A 22,558-nucleotide genomic window follows, 5' to 3' on the forward strand; every position below is an offset into this window, starting at 1 on the left:
CTGGCTGGATGCAGCAATCCAGATTTGCCATGCTCCAGCCTCCTCCATCACCCAGAGAAAGAGCTGCTCTTCTCCCTCCCCACGTTGTCAGGTTCTGGCAGAGTTAACACCTAGGTACCAAGAGTATGACACTCAGTCAGAAGAAATTACCTGGGATGAAATGGAATTAAGGTGGGAGTCCAATTCCTGTATGCAGGCAGATCTGCAGCTGGATATTTGAAAGAGAGGGACTCAGATGCTAAGACTGAAGGGTCTGAAATGAGGATCAGCTCTCTTGGCCAGTGGCACCACAGGAGACAGAGCTCCCCGGTGGACTTGGGCAATGGGGGTGGCACTATGAGGGGGACAAGGCCATCATGTCCCCATAAGGACTTGGAGTGGTGGCTACCAATACCCACAGACTCCAGCTCTTAAAACTAAACTGGGAAGGGAGGGGCATTTAGTTGACCTGGCTCTTTATTAATAATAGTGAAACAACAATAGAATCAGCACTGATGATTTTTCATCTTACAGATAGAGAAGCTGAGACAGAGGGACATGGAGCCATTTAAGCAGCCTCCTTTTCCATCTTTCCACTTAGAAAGGAGTAGAAATACAACTTCCAGAAGTTCAGTTTGGTGATTTGTTCCCTCCAGAGCATAAAACTCCACATTATTGCAGAATAATCCAGCTATCAATGTCTCACAGATCTCTGATGCCAAGCATGAAGTGTGACTTTGGATCTAGTCCTAGCATGCTCTGGCATGGACAGCTGTGAAAATTGTCCATTCTTTGGGCAATTATACCATTAACCTTCCTATTTTCTCATGCCATCAACCCTAGTAAACAGTGGCCATCCTCGTGGCTGGGCTGAGGACACTCTGGAGGCAGGAGGGGTGCAGGAAGGTGGTTGTGATGAACTCAACCACCATTTGCACCACGAGCCCTGCAACAGCAGTTCCCCTCCCTGCAGCAATCAAACAAACATTCTTGCAGTTGCTATCGACTCCTGGTGTCTGTCTCACATTTTTCTTAATAACCATTGTAATAATAAGACACTATCAACATGTAAAGTGATCCATTAACCTCTGCAGCAGCAGTAAATTGTGTGGCTTTGCCAGGCTGCCAGGGCTTGCTAATCGAAGTGCAAGAAGCAAGTTTGTACCCAGAGCAGTCACAAATCATGCATAATGCAGAAGTGTGGGTGCTAACCTCACCCCCTGCAATATAATGGGTATTTCCATGTGTTTATTTATCTGAGAAATTGGTTATTTGAAGCAGCTCCTAATGAGTTTCTCTCTGGCAACAACAGCATCCCCCAATTTTTCCTCAGTTTCCAGTTTGCAGGAGATTTAAAGCTTTACCCTCCACCACTGGAGTCAGCATGAGTTATGGCAGTGCAGAGAAGAGAGGCAGAATCAGGCCCCTTGACCTGCAGTAAAAGCTGAGGTTGCTTAGCAGGATTGTGCCATTAAAGAGATCTAATTAAGCAGCTTGCCTCAGGTTTTGTATAGACACTTCTGAAACTGAGAAATGAAAAATAATCACATCAGGTCTTCCCAGTGAATGACGTAGTCCAGCTCCATGTCTTGAGCAGCAGATAACATTAGCTCCCTACAGACAGCTCTAAAAGAGGGTAAATGCACAACCACAACTCCCACAGTTACCTTTCAACAACCAGTTCCTTGTACTCAAGGCTTTCATGACCCACAAGTAGCACCTTCAAATTTACCAGCCCACAGTAGATGTCCTTTTATGAGTTTGTTGAGTCATTTTTTGAGCCAAGCCAGGAATCCAGCAGCCATGGACAGTCCTGGAGCAGAAGAAAAGCCAGAGTGCTGTGCTGCCACCCTCCACATGGTGCCATCAGCTGCAGAGAGCTCCCATCTCACTTCCAGCAGAGTCAGGTTGTGCTGCTGACCCTCAGAGAGCCTTTGGGGAACAGCAGAGCTCTGTGGAGCAGCCTAGGCTTGGCCAGCCATGCTGAACAACACACAGACACGAGACAGTGAGAATGAAGAGCTGGGAGGGTGAATGCCAAAAGGGACGTGAGCAAACACAAGGTAATTAAATACAGCTACCAAGAGACAGAGGAGAGCCTCTGAGAGCTGGCAAGGCAGACAAAGAGTGGCTAGTTGTCATGTTGGTGTCATAATTGGTGGGACACATTGACACTTTCAGGTTCCATTCAACTCCCAGTAAAACAAGCAGCTAAAGCAGGTCTGGCGTCTCAAACCTTGCAAGTGCCCATTTCCTTCCAGCTATGACAAAAGGAGTCCAAGTGACAACCTCACATAAAGGGCCCAAAGTTAGGAGAGGTCAATGCCCCTTCAGGTGTGTCCTACAGCTGGGCTAGGCTGTTGTATGAACAGATAGGGATTACAGGGGGAGGCTCCAGGATTCCAAGACTGAAGATCCAGAGAGTCAAACTTTTCACATTTCTTCATCTGCCCAGGAAATACACACAAAACACAACCAATTTGGGTTTGTACTTTGCCAATGTTAGCAGCTCCTCTTTCAGCTTGATGCAGTTTTCTCCTCACTTGGAGAAAATTATCATTATTCCAAGCCTGCTAGACCTCAGCTAAAAACATAATTTGTCTGAGAAGCTGTTTACCAAGTCTGGCAAAGCTTGAAAAAAACCCCTTGTAACATCTCTCAGGGGTCTTCCACTTCCCTCCTTTCTTTAGGGACATGTTGGTCTCTCTGCTATTCATGTGGCTTTCTCTTGGGGCAACATAGCTCTCTCTCCTTCCCTTACACAGACACATATGCTTTCCCACAATATATTAAGATTAATCAAAGCAGTGCAACAAGGATGAAGTTTTAAAAGAGAGAAAATTGCACAGAACAAAGAAGCATTTATCTTCACAGTGTTTGGCATAGTCCATATGTCACATATCCTGTTTAGGGCTTAAATCAAGCTCAAGGCTGAGTACCTTCCATGCCGTGCTGAGCACGCCCCTATTTCTTCAGGAATTGAAGCAAATCAGCAGCGCTGAGCAATCCACAGGAACAGCCTGCTCACATTTTAAGATTTGATACTGAGACACACCAAGTATTCACACATCCATTGCAGTGAGCAGGATTTGCAATGGCTTTAGACCAGACCCCCAGCAGAAATATTGTGCAGCCATCCCCCAGCTAAGAGCTCGTGTGTGCATCACACCCTCCTCTGCTGCACAGCCTCCATGTGGGAATGTGCTGGTGTTGCCAAACATCTCCTCCTTTGTTTATGTTAGCCCTGGAAGTCAGAGGTGGCCCCTTCAATCCCTCTGTGATGTTTACAGGGGCGTGTCTCCAGGGCAGTGGGGTCAGGCGAGCTCCCTCCCTAATTAATTACCGTCTCTGTGAGTTATGTGGGAAAAGAACTGACCTGCCAGCACACTAAAACCCAAGGGAAATCTCCTTCCATCTAGCAGAGGCCCTGCTTGCTATCTGCTGCTGTTCTTCTGGACAGGGTTTTCCAGGAGCCCACCTGCCTTGGGTGCTCCAAGACTGGGACCACCTTCCCAGCCAGGACCAGGGAGGTCAGAGGAGGCAGAGGAGAACTGGAGTGGGATGGAGGCAGCTCTGGGGCAGCCTGCCTGGTGGCAGAAGGGGAAGAAGAAAAGTGTAGGTTGCTCTGTCCTCTTTCCTGAAGATATTTCCTGGGGTGTCTACACCTGTGTCATGGTTTGCAGTAGGGGCTGAGCCAAGAACTTGCTGGCTTGGTGGATACAGCAGCTGATGGATCTGAGTGCTTGGCTGGGTGTCACCAGGCTCAGCAGGTGACATCCTGGGCTTCACACTCTGCTCTGCCATGAACACCCAAGGCTGAGGTACACAGAGCAGCTGATGGGCAACCATGCAGATATTTATGGAATAAATAATGGAATGCCAGAGAATGAGGACATTTAGGAGCACCTGACATAACATTCTGTGTCAACCTACAGCAATGTGCATCAGATATGAGCCCAGAAGGGCTTGGTTCTGGGTTTCTGATTAGGCTTATGCTAGTCAGACCCACCAACATATCTGTGAACTGCAGGTGGTTAAACAACCATGCTGCAGCACAATGTAAATTTGCGACAGGAGCCCAAATTCCCCATGGCCTTTGCTGGTCCAAGTGATGGAGATGCGCGCCTGCACGTGCAATCCAACACCACCCTGATCACTGCATGACCCAGAGCACCAAAACAGAGAGAAACAAAGCACAAATCTCTGCTCCAGAGTGGGGCTGACCCCCATATCCACCCTGCACACAGCAAAGGCACTCCCATGCACTGCTTGCCCAGGGGAGACAGGGACAGGATGGTGCAGTGGCTCCTGATGTGACACAGCCCTGCCACACACAGGGGAAGCCCCCAGGCTTTCTGTGCCTGGGGTTACCACAAAGAGCCTCTCTCTCTCTCTCTCACCCCTGCAAGCTGCTGGGTTATTGCCAGCTCTGATGGAAAGGACTCACATGGGAATGGAGCTGCACCCAGTGTGTTTTCCCACATCCCTCCCCAGGCTAGAGTGATCATAACATTTCTCTGTAAAACACCATGTAAGACTGGAAAATTGTCTAGCTTTTTTTTAAATCAAAGGCAAGCAGGATTTGCAATGACAACCTCTGCACATCTTTCACTCCCAACAAGGCAATTTCCTTTGCAGGCTGATTCTGAGTGCAATAAAATGTAAGCTAAGTCACTGTAGGGTTTGCAGCCCCAAAGCTCTGGGGAAGCTCTGTTCTCCTCGTCTTTCCAGCAGAATAGCAAGGTAGGATTGCTTACAGTGGGAAGTAAGAAATCCCACAAAGATAAATAGGAGCTGCTAAAGAGCTCAAATAGAAGTGGTTTCCCTATCAGGGCTCCAGGGAAGAATTTGGCTTTGCTACTGACAAACCATAGATATTGTCCAGGGTGGAAAATACTGCCAGGAGCTGCAAATTATCCTTATTTCCCCCTCAATCTGTTGCCATACTTGTGTCTTCATGGAATACCAGACTTAAGTGGATTTTTCTGTAGTGAGTGACTTTTCAATTTTACAATACAATGTCTTATTGATAGATCTGATGGATACCACTCACTGCATTTCAGTCTGTGCCTCTGCTGTCACTGGTTTCCATTCATTGATCTCTGCTGGGAGTACCCTGACTTGAAACTTGACTCCTGTGTTGCAAATATAAGACACACTTTGCAGCAGTAAATGGTTCCTCTCTCCTTTTCATTAAAGACCAAAAAAGAAATCTAGTCCAAATAGCAATGCATTGGCTATACTTTCCTGTGATGCATTGTTACCACAACCCACTGCTCCTGGCAGCCTGCAATTAGTACTGAAAAGCATCCACTGCTTTAAAGAGCCTTGTCTTTCAGCAGTTAGTAAATACAGTGTGTCCCTTCTGGGGGTCTGTGGAGGCAAGGTCAGGATGGTCCCTTACAATATTTGGGGATCTATTTCCTACTGTTCTGTTCAGCTGGAGATGGTCTGTGCAGACAGTGCAGTTAAATGAAGATTCAGTGATGAGCTTGGTCATCTCAATCTGCATCTGTAGCCCCCTAAATGGGAAAGGGGGATCTCCATGGGCTGAAGTGCCCTTGGATATGCTTATTCCTGCCACAAACACCCAAACTCACCCTCTGGGAACAGCTAGAAAGACCCTCATGGGAGCAAGTTTTACATTATTACCTCTAGGCAACCTATCAAACGAATTCTAGCAGACTGCCCTGTACAGCTGCCTACCAATATGCTTTGAAGAAAAAATATAAAGCAAACATCTCATCCTCCTGGATGGTTTCCACAGTGCTGATGATTAAGGTTTGGCTTCCTTTCTCCAGGTTCATATCCCCTGGGAAATGAGGAATGAAACAGGAGAAAGTGTCATCATGGGTCCAGGTCTCCAGTTTTACCTGGAGGGCACCCACAGAGTTGTGCCTGGGCTGCAGTTCTGGAGCAGAAGAAAAGCCAGAGTGCTGTGCTGCCACCCTCCACATGGTGCCATCATGGAGCAGGGAGTCAGGCCCAGTGGGATATATGGGGACCTTACTGGAATTGGCTCCAGTAACATGAAAATGGATGGGTTTCTTCTACTTTTCACGTGTGCAAGATGTTTCCTGTAAAGAAGAGTATTTTTATTACCATTCAGCTGCCTTGAGCAATACACAGATTTGCATTTCATTGGCAGGACCTAAAAATCCAGGCAGAAACACTTGAGGTTTGTGGAAATGACTGAATGAATGCTCCCCTTTCCCCTGTGGAGAATATCAGTGTGTGGTGTTTCATGCTGGTACCACTGGACTGTCTGTGCCTGGTCTTGAGCCTGATGGATTACAGACACATCTCCATGTGTCTAGTGGCTCTTTGTCCCCTCTAGTGGATAAATTTCTATCTACAGAGCTGCTATTTCCATGAGTTAGACCTGCAGGAAGGAGAACAGGCTTGCAGGAATAAGAGAGCTCCTGGGGAAGGGGGCTGGTGTGGGCAGGATGGGGTGAACAGGGACACCTTTGCTCCTCTGCTCTTGATGAAACACTCACCCCCGAGGTCCTGAGTCAGGCATGACTCAGGTTTTATTCAGGAAAAGCTCCCAGCAGGGCTAATTGCTGCCACCTTTGCCCTGTTTCTCCAGCAGACAGTCCCAGGGGCTCTGCTGATGCAGGCAAAGGCTCCCCCTGGGAAATGCCAACCCCTTCATGCTTGACAAGAAGGGGTAGGCAGGCTGTGAGATAGCAGGGGGGCACTAACAATCATTAAAAAAACCTGCAAGAAGCAGAGACCTTAACTGTACACCTATTCCACATAAAGAACCTATATAAGTCAGTCATGCTTAAGATATTTCCATCTTTTCCTGTCTCTTTCACTCTCTTTGGCAAGACACATATGGAACTCATTATGAACAAAGGCCAATTGTTTTAATATTTAGAGTTTCCCACATCAAGCTGCAGTTGTTTTTTTTCTTTGACTGGTTTTAATGCATGTACATATGCTCAGCAGATAGAGTTTCTCTTTTTTTTATTTGAAATGGTTGCTTTAATGTCATGTCCCTAACACCTTCATCCCAGCTTTTGGACTTGGATCAAAACAAAGTATTTTTAGTTTTGCATTAAAATGAGAACAATACATGGAGGAAGGGACTGGCTCTCCAACTCAGCAGATTTTTGCTCTCCCAGCAAGACTGCTTCAAGGAAAAGGACATGGGCCAACATCTTTTCCATTTTACTGGGCAAATTCAAAGTACCACTCAGGAATTGCTGGGTTGAGAAGCTCCCACTTTGCCCACATTAACTCTAAACTGCATGTGGACCAATACCTCCAACAGAGTATGGAAATGAACACAACACCCAAAACACTTTCCTATAAGAGCACAGCTTTATACCTGGCTGCTTTAGGACAGCTCCTGCTCTTATGGAAAGTCTGTGGGAAGGGGAAGTATTTTTCCCCTTTCCAAAGCATGTGTGTATGATTTGGAGCGTAAATAAAGTTTCAAACTTTTCTAACCTCTGAAGTGGTTTTATAAGAGAGGAAAAAAAGAAAAGAAGTAGACACTGAGAGTGACTTCCTGAAAGTAACACTTCACAATCACAGACTGCAACACAATCATTTTTGTAAGGGAGTGAGTACACACAGAAGCTGCAGGCATCACCCACCAGGCTTTGAGTGATGTGGATGTGAGTGGTACTGCCTGTTCTCTGTCCCAATGCATGTGCTGCTCTGTGCCACACAGAGCCTGGATCTGTGAGCCCTCAGTTCAGCTGAGCAGCCCAGAGGAGCTGCCTGAGCCCTCTGCTCTGGCTCTGTGCTTCCCAGCATCCAGGAGGGAGGAATATCTGAACCCAGGAATTAACACTAATCTCTGCACCAGATGGTGATACACCAGATATTCTTTTTAAGATGGACATGTGATCTACTGTACAGCAAACCAGAGGGGTCTGCAGTCACATGGCAAAACGTACAATAACTCAGATAGAGCTTTGATTAGACAACTGACCTGGTTACCATCTGTAGCAACAAGAAGCGGGCTTGACGTTTTTGGAACATTCTCCCCAGAAGCTTAATTCTTCCACCACTATGGCACAGCAATCCTGCTGAGCAAACCACACCAAGAAACAGAAGGAAGCTAAAGATATGCTGCTTGAAGCATGTTGTTAAGGTTAAAAGGCTTGGGGTTTCCTTTTTTTAATTTTTTTTCCCATTTCCCCCCTCCTTCTTTCAAACCAGCCACATCTTGACTCATATGGTCTGATGTGAAAACCCACTCAGCTATTTGATAGTTGGGAAATCTAGATGAGACTGTAAGTTATTTCAAGGGAAGCCTGTGAGTGCTGTGAGCTCTCTCTCTCTCACACACACACACAGATGAGTTAGCTCTGCACTATGGTAGTGCAGGCAGCTGTGACTCCGGGTAGGACCCGAAGACTTTTATTCAAAATTCCATATGGATCACTGAGGAGACGCAGTGTGGAGAGGGTAAGCCATGATTTCTTTGTCCTGAATGCATGCCCAGAGGATGAGGAGGGTGCCATTTGATAGCCCTGTTAGTAGTCAGAGCTAACAGGGATTATGTCATGGTGTGAAGAAATTGCTGCTGGTGTGTGCCATGGCAGGAATTACTGTTGGTGGGACCCGTGAGCTGATGAATGGGAGTTAATACTTGTCAGGGGCTGTGTGGTGACTTAGAGTGGAAATTAGTGCCAGAAGGAACTGTAAGATAACCTACAACAAATGTAACTAGTTAAATACTCTGTGGCAATTGTTGGGGTAATAATTTGTGGAAAAAAAAAAAAAGCAGTTTCAAATATTCAATACTCACTGAGAGAAGAGCATGATGGCATATGGCAGCACTGACCTGTAGCAGTGGGGAGCAAATAATAATAATTATATAATAATAATAATAATAATAATAATAATAATAATAATAATAAATGTCAAATAATGAACACCAGAGGAAAGCTGAGGGTGGTGTGGAAGGGCTCTGTGTCACTGAGCAGAGATGCCCAGCAGTGTCTGTCCCAGCTGAGACACTCAGTGAGCGCTGGTGGCAGTGAGGGTTCTGCAGTGCACAGGGTCCCTCTAACTGGTGGCAGCTGAGGTGACACCCCAGGGCTGTCCCTGGACAGCCAAGGCAGGCTGCTGCTGCTTTCCTGCTGCAGCAGGAGTAGCAGGGGATCCCAGGAAAGCTGCAATAGTGCCTTTGATTAGTTGGAAGCACATCACCCAGCAGCAGTGCCCAGGGAAGCAGGGGCTCCTGACACCTTGATGGGCTGGCAAAGGAGCAGCAGCTGGGACAGGGGCTCAGACACCCCCAGAGCACACACTGAGTGCACAGCTGGCACACACCAGGTGCTCTCAGGCTGCCTTTGCCTGCTGAGCTGCCTCTGACAGAGCTGGCAGGGCCAGCACAGCTCCCAGGGGACAGGGACACCTTGCACACACACTCACAGCCCAGCTTGTCACTGCTGATACCCCCAAACAGTGGTCAGCTCAAAGGAACAGGCACCCTCTGCTCATTCCTGCCCACTGGGGTTTTGGGCTGAGTGCCCCATGGGTGGGCAAGGGGCAAAGTGTAGAAGCTCTACAAGCCCAGAGTGGCTCAGAGTTGGTCCTTTCACCCAGGACAGAGGAGAGCCTTTGCTTCAGGCTTCTGTTTTGCTGAAAAGCAGCCTGGCTGCAGCTGCAGCCACCTGTGAGTTTACTTCAAGTCTGTTGCACTCAAAAAAAAAAAAAATCTGCTTTGCACATTTCAAACCAATTTTTTTCCTGCATTTTTTCTTTCAAAAGGAGTGTAATTTCATTTAGAAAAATTCCTTGGGTTTTTTTAAGGAACATGAGAAAAATCTCAAAAATTAAAAGCTGTTCGAAAAATGTTTCGGTTAAACGCAAATCCTTTTTGTTGTTTGTTTTTCTTTCCCCTCCATTTGGCAGAAGAGAAAGTAGAATAACTTTGTGTCAACCTGAAAAATATTTCCTTTGCCTTTCCAGTCCGTCAAGCAAACCAAAGATAATCAATTATTCACACAGCTTTGGCCTGCTATTGTTTGATTGTGGGCTGTTGCTTTGGAGAGCATTCAGAAATGTCCCTCCTGGTAAATTTGGGCTTTGTGGTTCAAGATGCTCATCCTGAGGGGGCCCAGGGCAGACAGCCCTGATGCCTTAACCTGCCTTGGGTCAGGTTTTATTGTGTCCCTGTTCCCTGCCTGGCACTGCTGCCACTGGGTCAGGGCTGGCACCTGGTGGTTTGCAGCTGCTCTTGCCACGGTGGGCAGGCAGAGCGTGGTGTCCACAAGGGTTCCTGCAAGGGAGCAGAGGGTGGTGTCCCCTCCCAAGGCGGCTTCCTGCAAGGGGGCAGATGATTTTCCATCCAGAGTGAGCTCTCAGCTGCTGCAGGGCCACCATCCTGTGCTGCTGATGGCCACAGGGGGTCCCTCCCTGTCTGGAGTGGCTCGTGGTTTTACGCAGACTGTGCCTGAGGCTGAGCAGAGACAAATCACAAAACTGTAGAATGTCTGGGTTGGAAGGGACCTTAAAGATCATCTCATTCTGACCCCCCATTATGGGTAGGATGCCCCCATCAGGTTTCTCAGGAAACCTGGCCCTGAGCACTTCCAGGGATGGGCATCCACAACTTCTCTGAGCAACCTGTGCCAGTGCCTCACCACCCTCACAGCGAAGGATTTTTCCCTAACATCTGATTTAAATCTCTTCTCTTTTAATTTAAAACCATTCCCCCTTTTTTCTATCACTATTTGAGAGACACATAACAGTGCAGAAAATGTGAGAGCACTCTCCTCCATGCATGCACATCTCCCCTTTGGAAATACCTTATCCATACTGCCCTGCCTGGCTGCAGCTGCCTGAGCCTTTGCTTTGCTCTGTGCCTTAGTCCATGTGATGGAGAGGTGTAAAAACCAGCAGCACTCTCCCAGGGTGCTTCCAGGATATAACCCCTTGGCAGGGAGCAAGGCAGAGCATGGAAATACCTTCAGAGGAAGGTGTTGGGGAATGTTAGTTTATATAGGAAGCAAGAACAACTGCACAAGGGTAACCAGCACTGCAGGAGACAGCAGTGTGTACAGACTGCAGTGTGTACAGACTGCAGTGTGTACAGACTCAACAGCTCCACACACAGCCCAAGTGACACTGTCAGGGGGCTTGTGTTGTTTTATTTTCACTCACATCCACAGTTTATTTCTCTCCTTCCCACTTCTTGACCTAAGGTTGAGGTAGTTTAGACTTCTCAGGCAAATGCTGGAGCCTTGCTTTAAGGGTTGCCAGAGAACTTGATGGGATGATTTTTGCAATCACTTCTTTTTTTGTCCTGAGCCTCTGTCCTTGCTGCTTTTCTCTCTGCCTCATCAGGCATCTGGCCCATGAGGTTGTGGTCAGCCTGGCTGAAGGATGCATCATGTTTTCTCTCCCTGGAGCCCCCCACCAGCTAGAGCTGGCAGGGCAGATTCTCTGCACTTGGGGTCCTAAAGCCACCCCAAATCTGTTTCTAAGCTCAGAGTGCATAAAATCCCACAGCAGCAGTGAAAGAGCCCAAAATACAGTCCTGAGTGAGCAGGTTTCACATGAAAAGCCTGAGATGTGAGAGATCTGTGCAAGGCATGGCAGAATGTAGGGTTTTACAAAGGATTTTACAAGTCCAAGTGGAAAAGGGCATTGCTAAATATTAGTAGGTGTGACACAGAGACCACCAGACATGTCAGCTGAGGCAGAATGAAGCTTTGTGCCACAGGGCACACCAGCAGCTGGTGTCAGGACTGAGGTATGACTTGGGTCCATCTAATTCAATGCTGATGTCCATGAGATGTTCTCATCCTGACCAGCACTCGGGATTGCCTTTGGGAGCACTGCAAAGGCAGTCAGAGTGCTGTGGGGGGCTGCAAAGGAGGACTCCTGAACACATTTTTGACTGATTTAATAACTCCTTCAACTGCAGCCAGCTCTACTTTAACCAGCACATACACCTTGGTTAGAAGACAATCCCCCACACACACCAAAAATAAAACCAAAAACCAAAAACCAAAACAAAACAAAAAAACCACCAAACACCAAAAACCAAACAGGAAACATGAATCCCATCCCTAACAGAGCATTTCTCAACACAGAGCCCTCCCCACCAGATCTTCCTTCTCTGGTTCTTCCTCCCCCAGCACGTTAAACATGCAGTCCCTTCTCCCCTTGCATTATTGATGTGAGGCAGTTTGTGCCTCCCAGCTATGTTTATTATATCCATGTGCTGCAGATGTGTGTGAGAGGAAGATGAATGGAGTCCTGCTAATGTCTAACAAATGCCTAGCACCATCCAGAGATCCCTTTCTGCTGCTTCAAGGCACTCACAAGGAAGAGCACAATTTACTCCTCTCAAGAAGTCACTGGCTATTTTCCATCCAGGGGAATGTTTCTCACCACAAACACAAGGCATTGTGTGTTTTTTTGAGTTAGAAAGCCCAGAGAAAATATGCACTTTTCTTGTATTAGAAAGGAATAAGTCTGCCCTCTCTTCTGCCTTTGAGGCTCAAAGCCTGGCCCTACAGAGGCTGTGTTAAAAGGAAGGCCATCTCCAGGCAAAATGAAGGGCTGTAAGAAACTAATCAAGCTGGGAGAGGTCTGGCTGGAAAAGCCATTTAAAATTGGGTTTTGTGCCCCAGCTTTAGGTCCCAGCTCTCAGCTATGGTAAATTAAAGGCCTCGTGCCCAGTTGTGTCAGTGCATGCTTGCAGCTCAGGAGGAATTTAGTCCAGATTGCTTTTTTATTTCTTGTGCTTCCAAAGAAGATAAGTTAAGATTAAAAATGCAGCTAAAGCCACAGCTCCACTGTCCATTACCCAAATGTAAATCTATACCAGCACAGGGCTGGGACTGCTATTCACCTATGACACTTCCTCCCTGAATGGATATCCATGAACACTCACTCCTATCACGACTTTAAAACACACCAGGCAAAGATAAATCCCTAAATGGATATTTATTGCCATAGAAAACAGATGGCAGAAGACAAAGCTCCCATGTTCTTATCCCAAGCTGCAAGCACGTTAAGAATGCAGCAGGAAACGTCATTCCTCCTATAAATAAATTTCTCTTGAGAAGAGAGAAGCCAGGGCTGAAAAAAAAGTCAGTCTTTCTGCTCTGCAGGCCAACTCCAAGGCAGGTTTTCCCACGCTACTCTCCAGCTTATGGCGACCTTTGCTTTTGGCAAGAGAGGAGATTGCCTTCAGCAAACCCAGCAAAAGAGTTCCAGTATGTCTTGCTGCCGTACAATTTTTTTTATTATTCTTATTTTTTATTACTTTTATTATTCTGAGCTACTGATTTTCTTTCTCTAGTAGACAAAGCATAATTCAGCACTCAGCTTGCTACTGAACCGTTTTTCCAGCACGGATTCAAGAGCAGAGTGGTGAGAAACCTCTCACAGTGAGGGCTGGAGGGCAGAGTCCAATGGGGTGGAACAGGCAGGCCTGGCAGCATTCATGGGGAGTGATCCTGGCCCGTGGGACCCTTTGTGCAAACTCTGAGTGATGCTGTGAGCACTGGCTCTGACACCACGGCTCAGCGAGTGCTCCGGGGGAAGCTGATCCTTCCAGTTCATGCCATTTACTTGAAATCTCCTCCACTGGCGTGCAGGTCCTGCAGACCTTTGCTTAGCACCCTCCCTGACATTTTTTGGATGGGTATCTTACCTTGACAGCATCACCACTGATCTGACAGACTGCTGAGGTGACAGCAGAGTTACTCAGATATCACAGATAACAAACAAACAGCAGATATCTGAGTGCAGAAGTTGCCAAAGAAAGAAGAAAGACCTTGAAGCAAGGAACTCCTTGTTGTCTTAGCTGTTTTCTGGAAGATACTCAAATCTCAAGGTGACAAAAAATTATTCACCCTCCCTATAGACGAATAATTGTATCAAAAAAATATAAATTAATAAAAGGTTAATCTTAAGTAGCAAAGCTGTCACCTATGTAATGTTCTGATATAATCACTTGTGACTGCTGAAACATCAATTTTATCTGCTTCATCTGAGCTTTATCTCTTCTGACCTGTTCACAAGTATTTTGGAGGAATTGGTTTAATTTGAACTCTACCTAGACAGATAAATGCTTAGTGCACCTCTCAGGTGTCTGGAAGTTATAATATTTTGTGACACTTCTAAAAGGTGTAACAAATCAAAACAGACTTCTCTGCGAAGCGGATCAGGAGCCGTGCCAGACTTCATCCCCCCAAAATGCATGCAGGTTAACAGTGCAAGAGGTAAGAGCATGGCAGAGGCTAATGGATAGTGACTGGTGAGCTCTGAAGAATTTGGAACCAGGATACTGCTCAAATTGGCTTTCAAATGGTTGGAGTTTAATTGAATTATCGAACGCTCTCAAGGCCTGGAGACCTCACGAGCAGAAGTTCTGCTTTGAAATTTTCAGTGCTTCAGTTTCTTATTTTGATGAGAAAATGAAAAGCTTTTTTCATTACAAATTGGCATTTGTTGCCTTCACTTTGGCCAAGCACTGGGACAGAAAGGCCAGGGGACAGAGCAAGGGCAAGCCCAGGGACAGAGGCCAGGAGCCAGAAATGAGCCAAATGTTTTGGATTTGGGTGAAGGGAAGGGGGGAATCCTGTGAATCCAGTTATAGAACTTCAGAGGGCGTGGAAAGGCTCCTCTGGTTCGTGGATCCTTTTGGCTAATAAGCCTGCTCAAATGGCTTTTTCAGGTAGCTGATCCCATGGTCACAGTCCCAGCAGCAGCCCTAAGCTCACACAAAGGAGCTGTGATGGTTCAGTACCAGGGTAATTTCCCTCGAGGTGGTGATCCTCAGCCCAGAAGGCAAGAACTTGTCATCCTAAATTGAAGGTTCCTGGAAGGGCTTTTCAGTTCAGAGACTCAGTTTCTTGCAAAGTCAGCCAGTGACAGATAATGCAAAGTGGTATTATCTGTCCTTCCAACTTGAGCCAACCTAAAGTCCTAGTCCTAGCTCATCTTCTAGCCAGGACTTATCCCAGGATAAGACATGCCTTCAGCTGGGTTTTAAAGCCCAGACATAGAAAGTCTTCAGACTTTATCAGTTCCTGATCTGTATAAGGGATTGCTTGAATGTTGCTTCAACAATTTCCAGAACTAACAGCATTTTCAGGGCATCAAGAAGTTCAACACATGCCTTTTTCCACTTCTTAACTTCTTCTAACTTCTTTTCATTCATTTAAGTCAAGATAATCTATACTGTTTGGGGAAAAAAATCAAAACAAAACAGTGGACGAACAGCACATTTACTCTTCACAGACCTTTTCCATTTTCACTCTAAATAGTTCTTTGGTGCAGACCAGACACCAACACAAGCCTCTTAAACACCAGCAGTGACTTCAGTGAAGCTCACAAGCACCAGGGCCCCCCAGCCAGCCTGATGGAAATCATGGAAAAGGCTGTTCTGACCAAGAGGGAATGTGTTGTCTATGTAGTTACTCAGTTCCTACTTTGCTGACTCATGTTCAGAAAGTTAGATCGAGATTTCCAACACTTTTCCAAACTTGTGGCCAAACTTTCTGTCTGAGCTTAGCTTATTTCCTTGAGAAGTTTATATTATCCTCATTGTCTCAATAATTTCTAATGGCTTCAAAGAAATGGTGATTTTTCATCCCACAAGAAAATGGGTATGAATGATTCTTGCACTTTAATTTATTTTTTGTTTTACCAAATTTTCACACTCTCCAAATTGCACACACATGGAGTGCAATTTGTCTCCACTTGCCAAAGATACCACATGAAAAGCTTCTGGCAAGACAATGGACTGCAAATGAGACCATTTAGCCACCCCAACACTCTCTACAATCCAGCTGTATTTCTGGAATATATTTAGAAGGTGCAATTAGGGTTGTGCATGCTTTGAAATAAGTGAGCAAGCTTCTTAACTGAGGTTGAAAATCATCTTCATTTCCAATACTCCTGCTATAAAAGCCACCAATCTTGATGGGGTGGGACCATGGATATCTATTTTCTCTCCAAGTTTTGCATCAACACAGATTAGGTTGACTCTAAGGACTGATAACCTGCAATTAATGTTGGTGCACTAAGCATCTACCCTTCGGGGATCTATGTGCAGAACTAGTACCGTGTTACAATTTTACTATTTTAGTTCAGTACAGAAATCTCTGCAAGTGCAAATCAAATCAGCCTTAACTCAAAAGTTCCTGCCACAGGGAGTTTCCACCCTGCCAGCTCCCAACAGATGAGCTGGGAGGATGAGATGAGTTTTGGAGAAACTCAGCTAAGAGAGATTAAAGGTAGGGATTGGTGTTTTTACTAAGGTGTGTTCCTCATGTCAGCTTCCTTCCAATTGCACCTTCATTCAGCTTACAACTACAATTCCATCATGAAACTGTAGTAATTTTTATTACTGTTTTAGGACTTTCTAGTAGTCAAAGAGTAATGTGTGTCTTCTGGTGACAACACATCCCAGTATTTCAGAGACAATTTTGCCTGGGATGAGTTGGCCTTTATGTCCACTGACATAAACACAGTGTCTGCTCTGTGTGTTCAGTCCTGGGGAGCAGCTCCTGATGAGGCATCTGAGCTAACCCAGCTCAAATGGCCCTGTGAATCCCCAGTTACCAGCCCAGGGTTTGGCCTGGGAAGCCTTGCACTGCCAAGGCTGTGGGAGTCTTGCTTGTCCTTGGAGGAGAATCCTAGGGGGGCATGTGCACTGAAAACATGTGGGTTGCACCCCACTCTAGAGAAAATATGAGCCTGTATTATATAGTTCTGCTTCCTTATTGCTGTGGAGCACTAGAAAACCACCTGAGTCACAGCAAAGCTAAAATTTGTGTCTTAAGAGCAGCAATATATGCTCTTGTCAACAGCATTGTCTACCAAATTGAACCAGGGTAGGTTTAGACTAGGATACTAGGGAAAATTTCTTCACAGAAAGGTTGGTCAGGCATTGGAACAGGCTGCTCAGGGAAATGGGGGAATCACAATCCCTGGAAGTGTTCAAAAGACTTGTGAATGTGGCGCTTGGGGACATGGTTTTGTGGCAAACGCAGTGGTTCTGGGTTAACAGTTGGGCCTGACGATCTTAGAGATCTTTTCCAATCCCAGTGATTCCGTGACTCTCCTGCATGACTCCAGCAGGCACAGGGCAGGTGCCAAGCAGCAGAGCCCTGTGCTCCAGCAAACTCTCTGTGTCCTTGAGACTGGGTCTACACAGTTGTTCAATTTTAAGAGATTCTGTTTGAGTCTGTTGGGGAAAAAGGAGGAGGGGGGTGAAGGGGCTGTCCTGGTGCTCACTGTTTCATTTGGAGCCATCTGTCTTCAGAGAGCCTGAGGAATGTCTGAAGCTGCTCTGAAGGACAGATCCATGACCATATTCCTGGAATAGTGCTCCATATTTATGTGTTTTTAGGCTGTGGGCACCAGGAGTAGATCATTGAGATTGCATCAGTGGCTTGATAAAGGGCCAGACACCTCACCTGAGAACAGGGCAGCAGGGGAGGGATGAAAGGAACTGCATCCTGTACTTGCACCCTCTCCAAATGCCCCTCCTTCTTTGCAGGATAGATTTAATCTGGCATTCAAAGAGATGTGTGTCTCATGTCAGTTTCTCTGCATAAATGCCTGTATTTAATGTATCTGTAAAAGATGCTGAGGTTTGCCTGGGTGGGAGCACTGTGGGATGCTCAGGGGAAGAGCACAGATCAGTGAGCTCCCCTGACCGATGTGATCCATGAGAAACTGCTGCTGTTCAGAGGGGAGAATGTCAATGTGCTTTTTGTCCTCCACAGTAATTCAAAAAATTCTCCAACATCTTGCTTTTATTAACCCATTTGCTATAGATTCCATAGGCACAGTGCACCCCTTACTACTTGTCCTGCATGGGTTATATTATCCATGATGCTTTGGACCATCTTAGGAAGCTGAACAGGGTTGGCATCAAATAACCTTCTGTATTTCAGTCTTCTCTTAATGCACCTGCAGACAGGGGAAGGAGGATGATCAAGGCTAAAACCCTACAGGATGTTTACCCTCATTAAAAGTCCAGATTTTCACCAAAAAAACCCAAGAAAAGTGAATTGCCAATATTTCACAGGCTCTCCTTTCCTCAGAGCTGACTTCAAAGCTGTTAACGCTGCCTGAGGGCAGAGCCTGGAGTTCCCAATATTTGAAAACATCATCCAAGAAAAGCTGTCAAGGGCAATATGATAAACAGGCTATTGTAAGGGGGGAGTTTGGCAGCCCTTCACCACAATTTAAAATTATTCCTTACAATACATTAGACTTTACATATTGCAAGGCTCTGCAGACACTGATCCTCTGCAGACCTCTGAAAGACCCAGGCAGTGCTGTTGCTCCCACTTGGCAGCCAAGAAGCTTTCAGGGTAAAAGCCACGGTGAACTGCCAACACCCTGAAATCTGGGAGTGTTGGATGCAGGATCAAACCTCAGGGCTCCCATTAGCTGGAAGTGCAGATCCACATCCCCTTCCTCCCTCTCCAGCATCTCTCCACCCTACTCATGCCTGCAAACCACACCAGAGACTGGGAGGAGGCTTTCTAATTTTCATAATTTCCACTCTGAAATGTTGGAAAGCTTCCTTTTTCCATCCTGGACTTTGTTGTAACGCAGGCATTGTGTATCGTCCCGTAAACTTTCAAATGCACCAATCGTGGCAGCTTCCTGCAGGAGAAAAAGGGCTTGCTGCAGTTAAAGCAAGTGGGAACCTGGCCAAGAAGAGTCATAAAACCAGAGGATGCTGATTTTTAAAAGCACAGTTGTGTTAGTGCATTCCAGTGTAGCCAATCAGTCACCAGAGAGTGGTTAAAGTGTCCTTGGAGCCAACCTCTGGCTTCTGGGGAAAGATAATCAGGCTGATGCCAGTGGATGACCTGGCCCCTCTTCCTGACAATCAGTCACAGCACACTTTGTGCTGCTGGCCAGGCTCTGGGTCACTGAAGTGTTTTGAAAATTTTTCATTCTTGAACCTTGTTTCGTATGAATCCATGGATGCTGTTATCCACCCTAGACTGGAAGGGAAACTGCTGAAAGATCCAGAGCAGAGCCAGGGTGTAGGCAGCATAAATGCTTTCCTGCAAAGGCCAAGAGATACCATGGGGTCTCTGAACATCCCTTATAGCACTTATAGCACTCAGCAATAGTGCTCTTTCTGAAATCAGCACCTTTTTTCCCAGGACTCCTCCAGGTGAAAGGACTCCATTTTAGGGGGAAGGGAGCAACACATTTCTGAAATCACTGCCTTTTAGAGAAATTGCAGATGGAAACTCACAAATCCAAACACCCTGAATCATGTGAAGATGAATCTTGTGCAGCCCAGGGTATCTCCCACCTCAGCCTTGCACTCAGCCCCTCTCCTGTGAGGTCAGGACTTTGCAAGGAGAGACTGCAGGCCTGACCTCAAATTCCCTGGGCAGCAGCCTCTGAGAAACCTTCTGTTGTGTCTGTTTCATAACCATTGCCCACTGGGGAGGCAGTGACCAACTCTCCCTCCCAGTTCCTAGCTTGCAAAGCCAAGAAATACCAACATGAAAAGGTCCACATTCTGTTATCCTGGAATGAACTGACCACGTCTGGTCACACAGGGACAGAGCCCAGAATACCATCTACATGGGCTTTTCTTTCCCATGACAAGTTTCCCAATCAGAGCTTGAATAAACATTAGGTCATCATCAATTTATAAGGGCAGAAATTTATGTCTCTCTTGATCACATTTTCATAGAAGAAGAAATAAGCTTTCGTTCTTGCTATTCCTACCCATATCTTAATCACTGTCTGACAAAACCAAACACACTATTTTGAAATCAAACAGATTCACAGAGGGTGTTCCCTGCCCAGGCAGTGATTCTTGTCTGACTGGACCACTGCCGTGTTCAGTGTTGATTTTGGTTGGCTTCAGACATAAATCTTCCCAAAGACCATTTTCTTAGTGCACAGAATAAGAGCCCCATTGTTACAGCAACGATGCATTTGGGACACATCTCCATTGCTCTTTAGACCAAGGCAGACACTCAATGGGGCAGTTCTCATAGCTGAGTTCCCTTTTTCATCTCCTTTTCATGATGGAGCAGAGTAGTCCCAGGTGTCAGGACCCAAGACATCCTTCTGGCTGTCCAGGACACCAGGACCCCTGCCAGGGAGCTCAGAGACCCTGGCACAGAGCCCGGGACACCTGTGGTTTTGATTATGACCCATGGAGCAAATTACCAACCTTATATGAAGATCAGCAAGCCACAACAGTTTAGGCAGAATAATAGTGAAGTTATCACAGGGTGGAAAAGTAGATTTTGGGGTTTTTGGTATGGGGATTCAGGAGGCAAGATGGAGGGAACTGGGCGTGTCCAGCCTTTCTCCTTCTTCTTCTTGGCCTCCATCTTCTGCTGTGATGTTGGCACTTACAGATTGGTTTAGAGTAGAAGCTCACTGTCTAACATAGGTGATAGGTGGTGGAAAGTGATTGTAAACATTGTACACGTAGTTTTTAGTATAAAGACATAACACCACCCCAGGGGCAGTCAGTGTGCCTGGAACTGTCCTGCTGGATGGACCTCGGCAGGGCAGGAGAAAAATTTTTATAGATAAGATGCAATAAACAACCTTGAGACCAAGAAATGAAGAGCACTGACTCCTTCTTCAAGCGCCAGGCTGGGAAAAGAGACTTTCTAACTTTTCTGGGGGTCACTCTGACCAGCTAAAGACCCCGACACCAGGTACTGTACCTGGGGAAGGTTCTGGCTCTCTGTCCCCTCCTCTTGGTGGAGCAATGGCTTGGAGGAGTGTTTATACTGAGGTCTAGGCAAAAGCACCACAACAGAAACATGCAGTCATTGATGCTTCTCCTGAGTCCAGAAATAAACCAAATGAGGTGAATCAGGAGCAGCTTTGAGTGCCTGATTCTCACAGACCAGCACCTCGGCTTGTGCAGGAAGTTTTCCCTGGCTCTGCCAGGCTGTGACACGGCTCTGCCAGTTGATTCCTGTCCATGATAAGGCTGAACCACGGCTGTCAGAGCCCTTCAGAGGTTGTTGCTCAACCCACATGTGCATGGCTTATCAATGGAGCATGCACTGCTGGTGCTGCCTGTGGGTGCAGGCAGTGGTGCAGGGACCCGGCTGTCCTGGACAGAGCTGGGGTGGGAGCCAAGTCAGGGCAGCACAACAACACAAATCATCAGGGCAGATCAAAAGGCCTTCAGCACCATGGGAGCTTCATGTCTGGGGAGAGATCCTGCTGGAGGTCTGAGCTGCATCTGGAGCTGGGGAGGGTGTGGGGGACCTACAGGAGAGGACATGGTGTGGCATTCCAGGCTGACACAGTGGAAACTGCCCAGAAGAAATGGGGGCAGTCTTGCATGTGGTTCAAAGTGGATTGCATGGGTAGAATATATGGCTCTAAGCAATGAAGTAGTGAATTTATTTCAACCACATAGAGCTATTCAACTTGTGAACATTAGCTGGGGTTTGATCACTCCTTTTTTTCTGAGCTACTGTGGTGCTTGGGCAGAACTTCCAAGTTCATCATTCTCCTAAAAGTTCCTATATTTGTTTTCCTTAGACTCTAGACTTCTTTTTAAAAAGAAAATCTGCCATATCCTTCAGCTGCAAATGATTTAATAGCTCTTGGCTTTGTGTGATCTGAATATTTTCTTGTTCTCTTGCTTTGCAGCTGTGACCTACTTAATTACAAGCAGGAAACAAACCGCAGAATCATTAGACTTTCTGCCTGGCTTGAAGAAGGGGGAAAAAATAAAAATCTTATGTTGTTAAATACTAGGATGTCCTTCTTAATAACAGGAAGTCAAGCTCCAGATAGCAACAGTGAACATTTGAATTCTTTGTGAACCAAGATAAGAACAGCAAAGAGCTTATGGGTTTTATTTTTTATGGCATGGATGTTTTGGGGGCAGGGGAAATGACAGCTGCTTCTAACAGCCAAAATGGGAATGAGTCATAAATTTCTAAATCAAGAGCGTAAATCCTCTTTGTTTTAAGTTCTGAACAGTCTCAGTCTGCTCTGTCCACAGAGACAATGAAGTGACTGACTTGCTGCTTCGATCTATTTTATCCTCTTTTCAGGAAGTATGAGCAAACAAGGCAGACAGTGAGAGAGGATCCCCCATGGCAAACCATCAGGTTGGAAGACAGAGCATGGGAGAGTTTTATTAACTTCTCTCTACCTCTGCAGGAGTGTGGGCTACTATTTAATACCTCCTGAAACTCAGAACCCCAGCTGGAAATGCTGGTGTGGTGGTAGCTGTAGAAAGCAGTCAGAGAAGAGGAAGGCCAGGACTGCCAGCCTCTGAGAGTGGCTGTCCCACTCTTCAGCCCTCCTGTCCCTGTTTATCACAGCCCTGGTGGCAGCTCAACAGTGCAAACCTCCCAGTGTATCATGAGCTGCAACAGAAGCTGGTGTTTGCTCAGGGTTTTAAATCAACCAGCAGCAGAAGTGCAAGTTATCCTCTTCTGTCAACTCTGCATGCATTATCTCTGCAGATGGCATGGATCCAGCACTGTCCTACAACACATGGAGGTTTTCCATTAGCAGGAGCCACAGGGGTCTGAGTTTCAGGAGCAAACAGGGTAGAGGTCAACTTTTATACTCTACTGAGAAGGTCTAGCTGGTC

General features: G+C 46.4%; 1 protein-coding gene across 4 annotated transcripts in view; it reads left to right on the forward strand.

The window, feature by feature from the left end:
- The window catches only part of FRMD4A (FERM domain containing 4A), a 281,910-nt gene that overhangs the window by 72,107 nt on the left and 187,245 nt on the right, over nucleotides 1–22,558 (forward strand). Inside the window, exon 1 of one of the 4 annotated variants that reach the window (XM_030959641.1) lies at nucleotides 7,993–8,409. The exons of 2 other annotated variants lie outside the window; for them this stretch is intronic. In XM_030959641.1, coding sequence (XP_030815501.1) covers nucleotides 8,317–8,409 — 93 coding nt within the window. In that variant the 5' untranslated portion in view covers nucleotides 7,993–8,316. Of the gene's footprint in view, nucleotides 1–7,992; nucleotides 8,410–22,558 lie in introns of those variants that run through there. One more of the 4 variants, XM_030959639.1, reaches the window with a different exon arrangement.

Source organism: Camarhynchus parvulus, chromosome 1A (genome assembly GCF_901933205.1).
Source record: "Camarhynchus parvulus chromosome 1A, STF_HiC, whole genome shotgun sequence".
Lineage (NCBI taxonomy): Eukaryota > Metazoa > Chordata > Aves > Passeriformes > Thraupidae > Camarhynchus > Camarhynchus parvulus.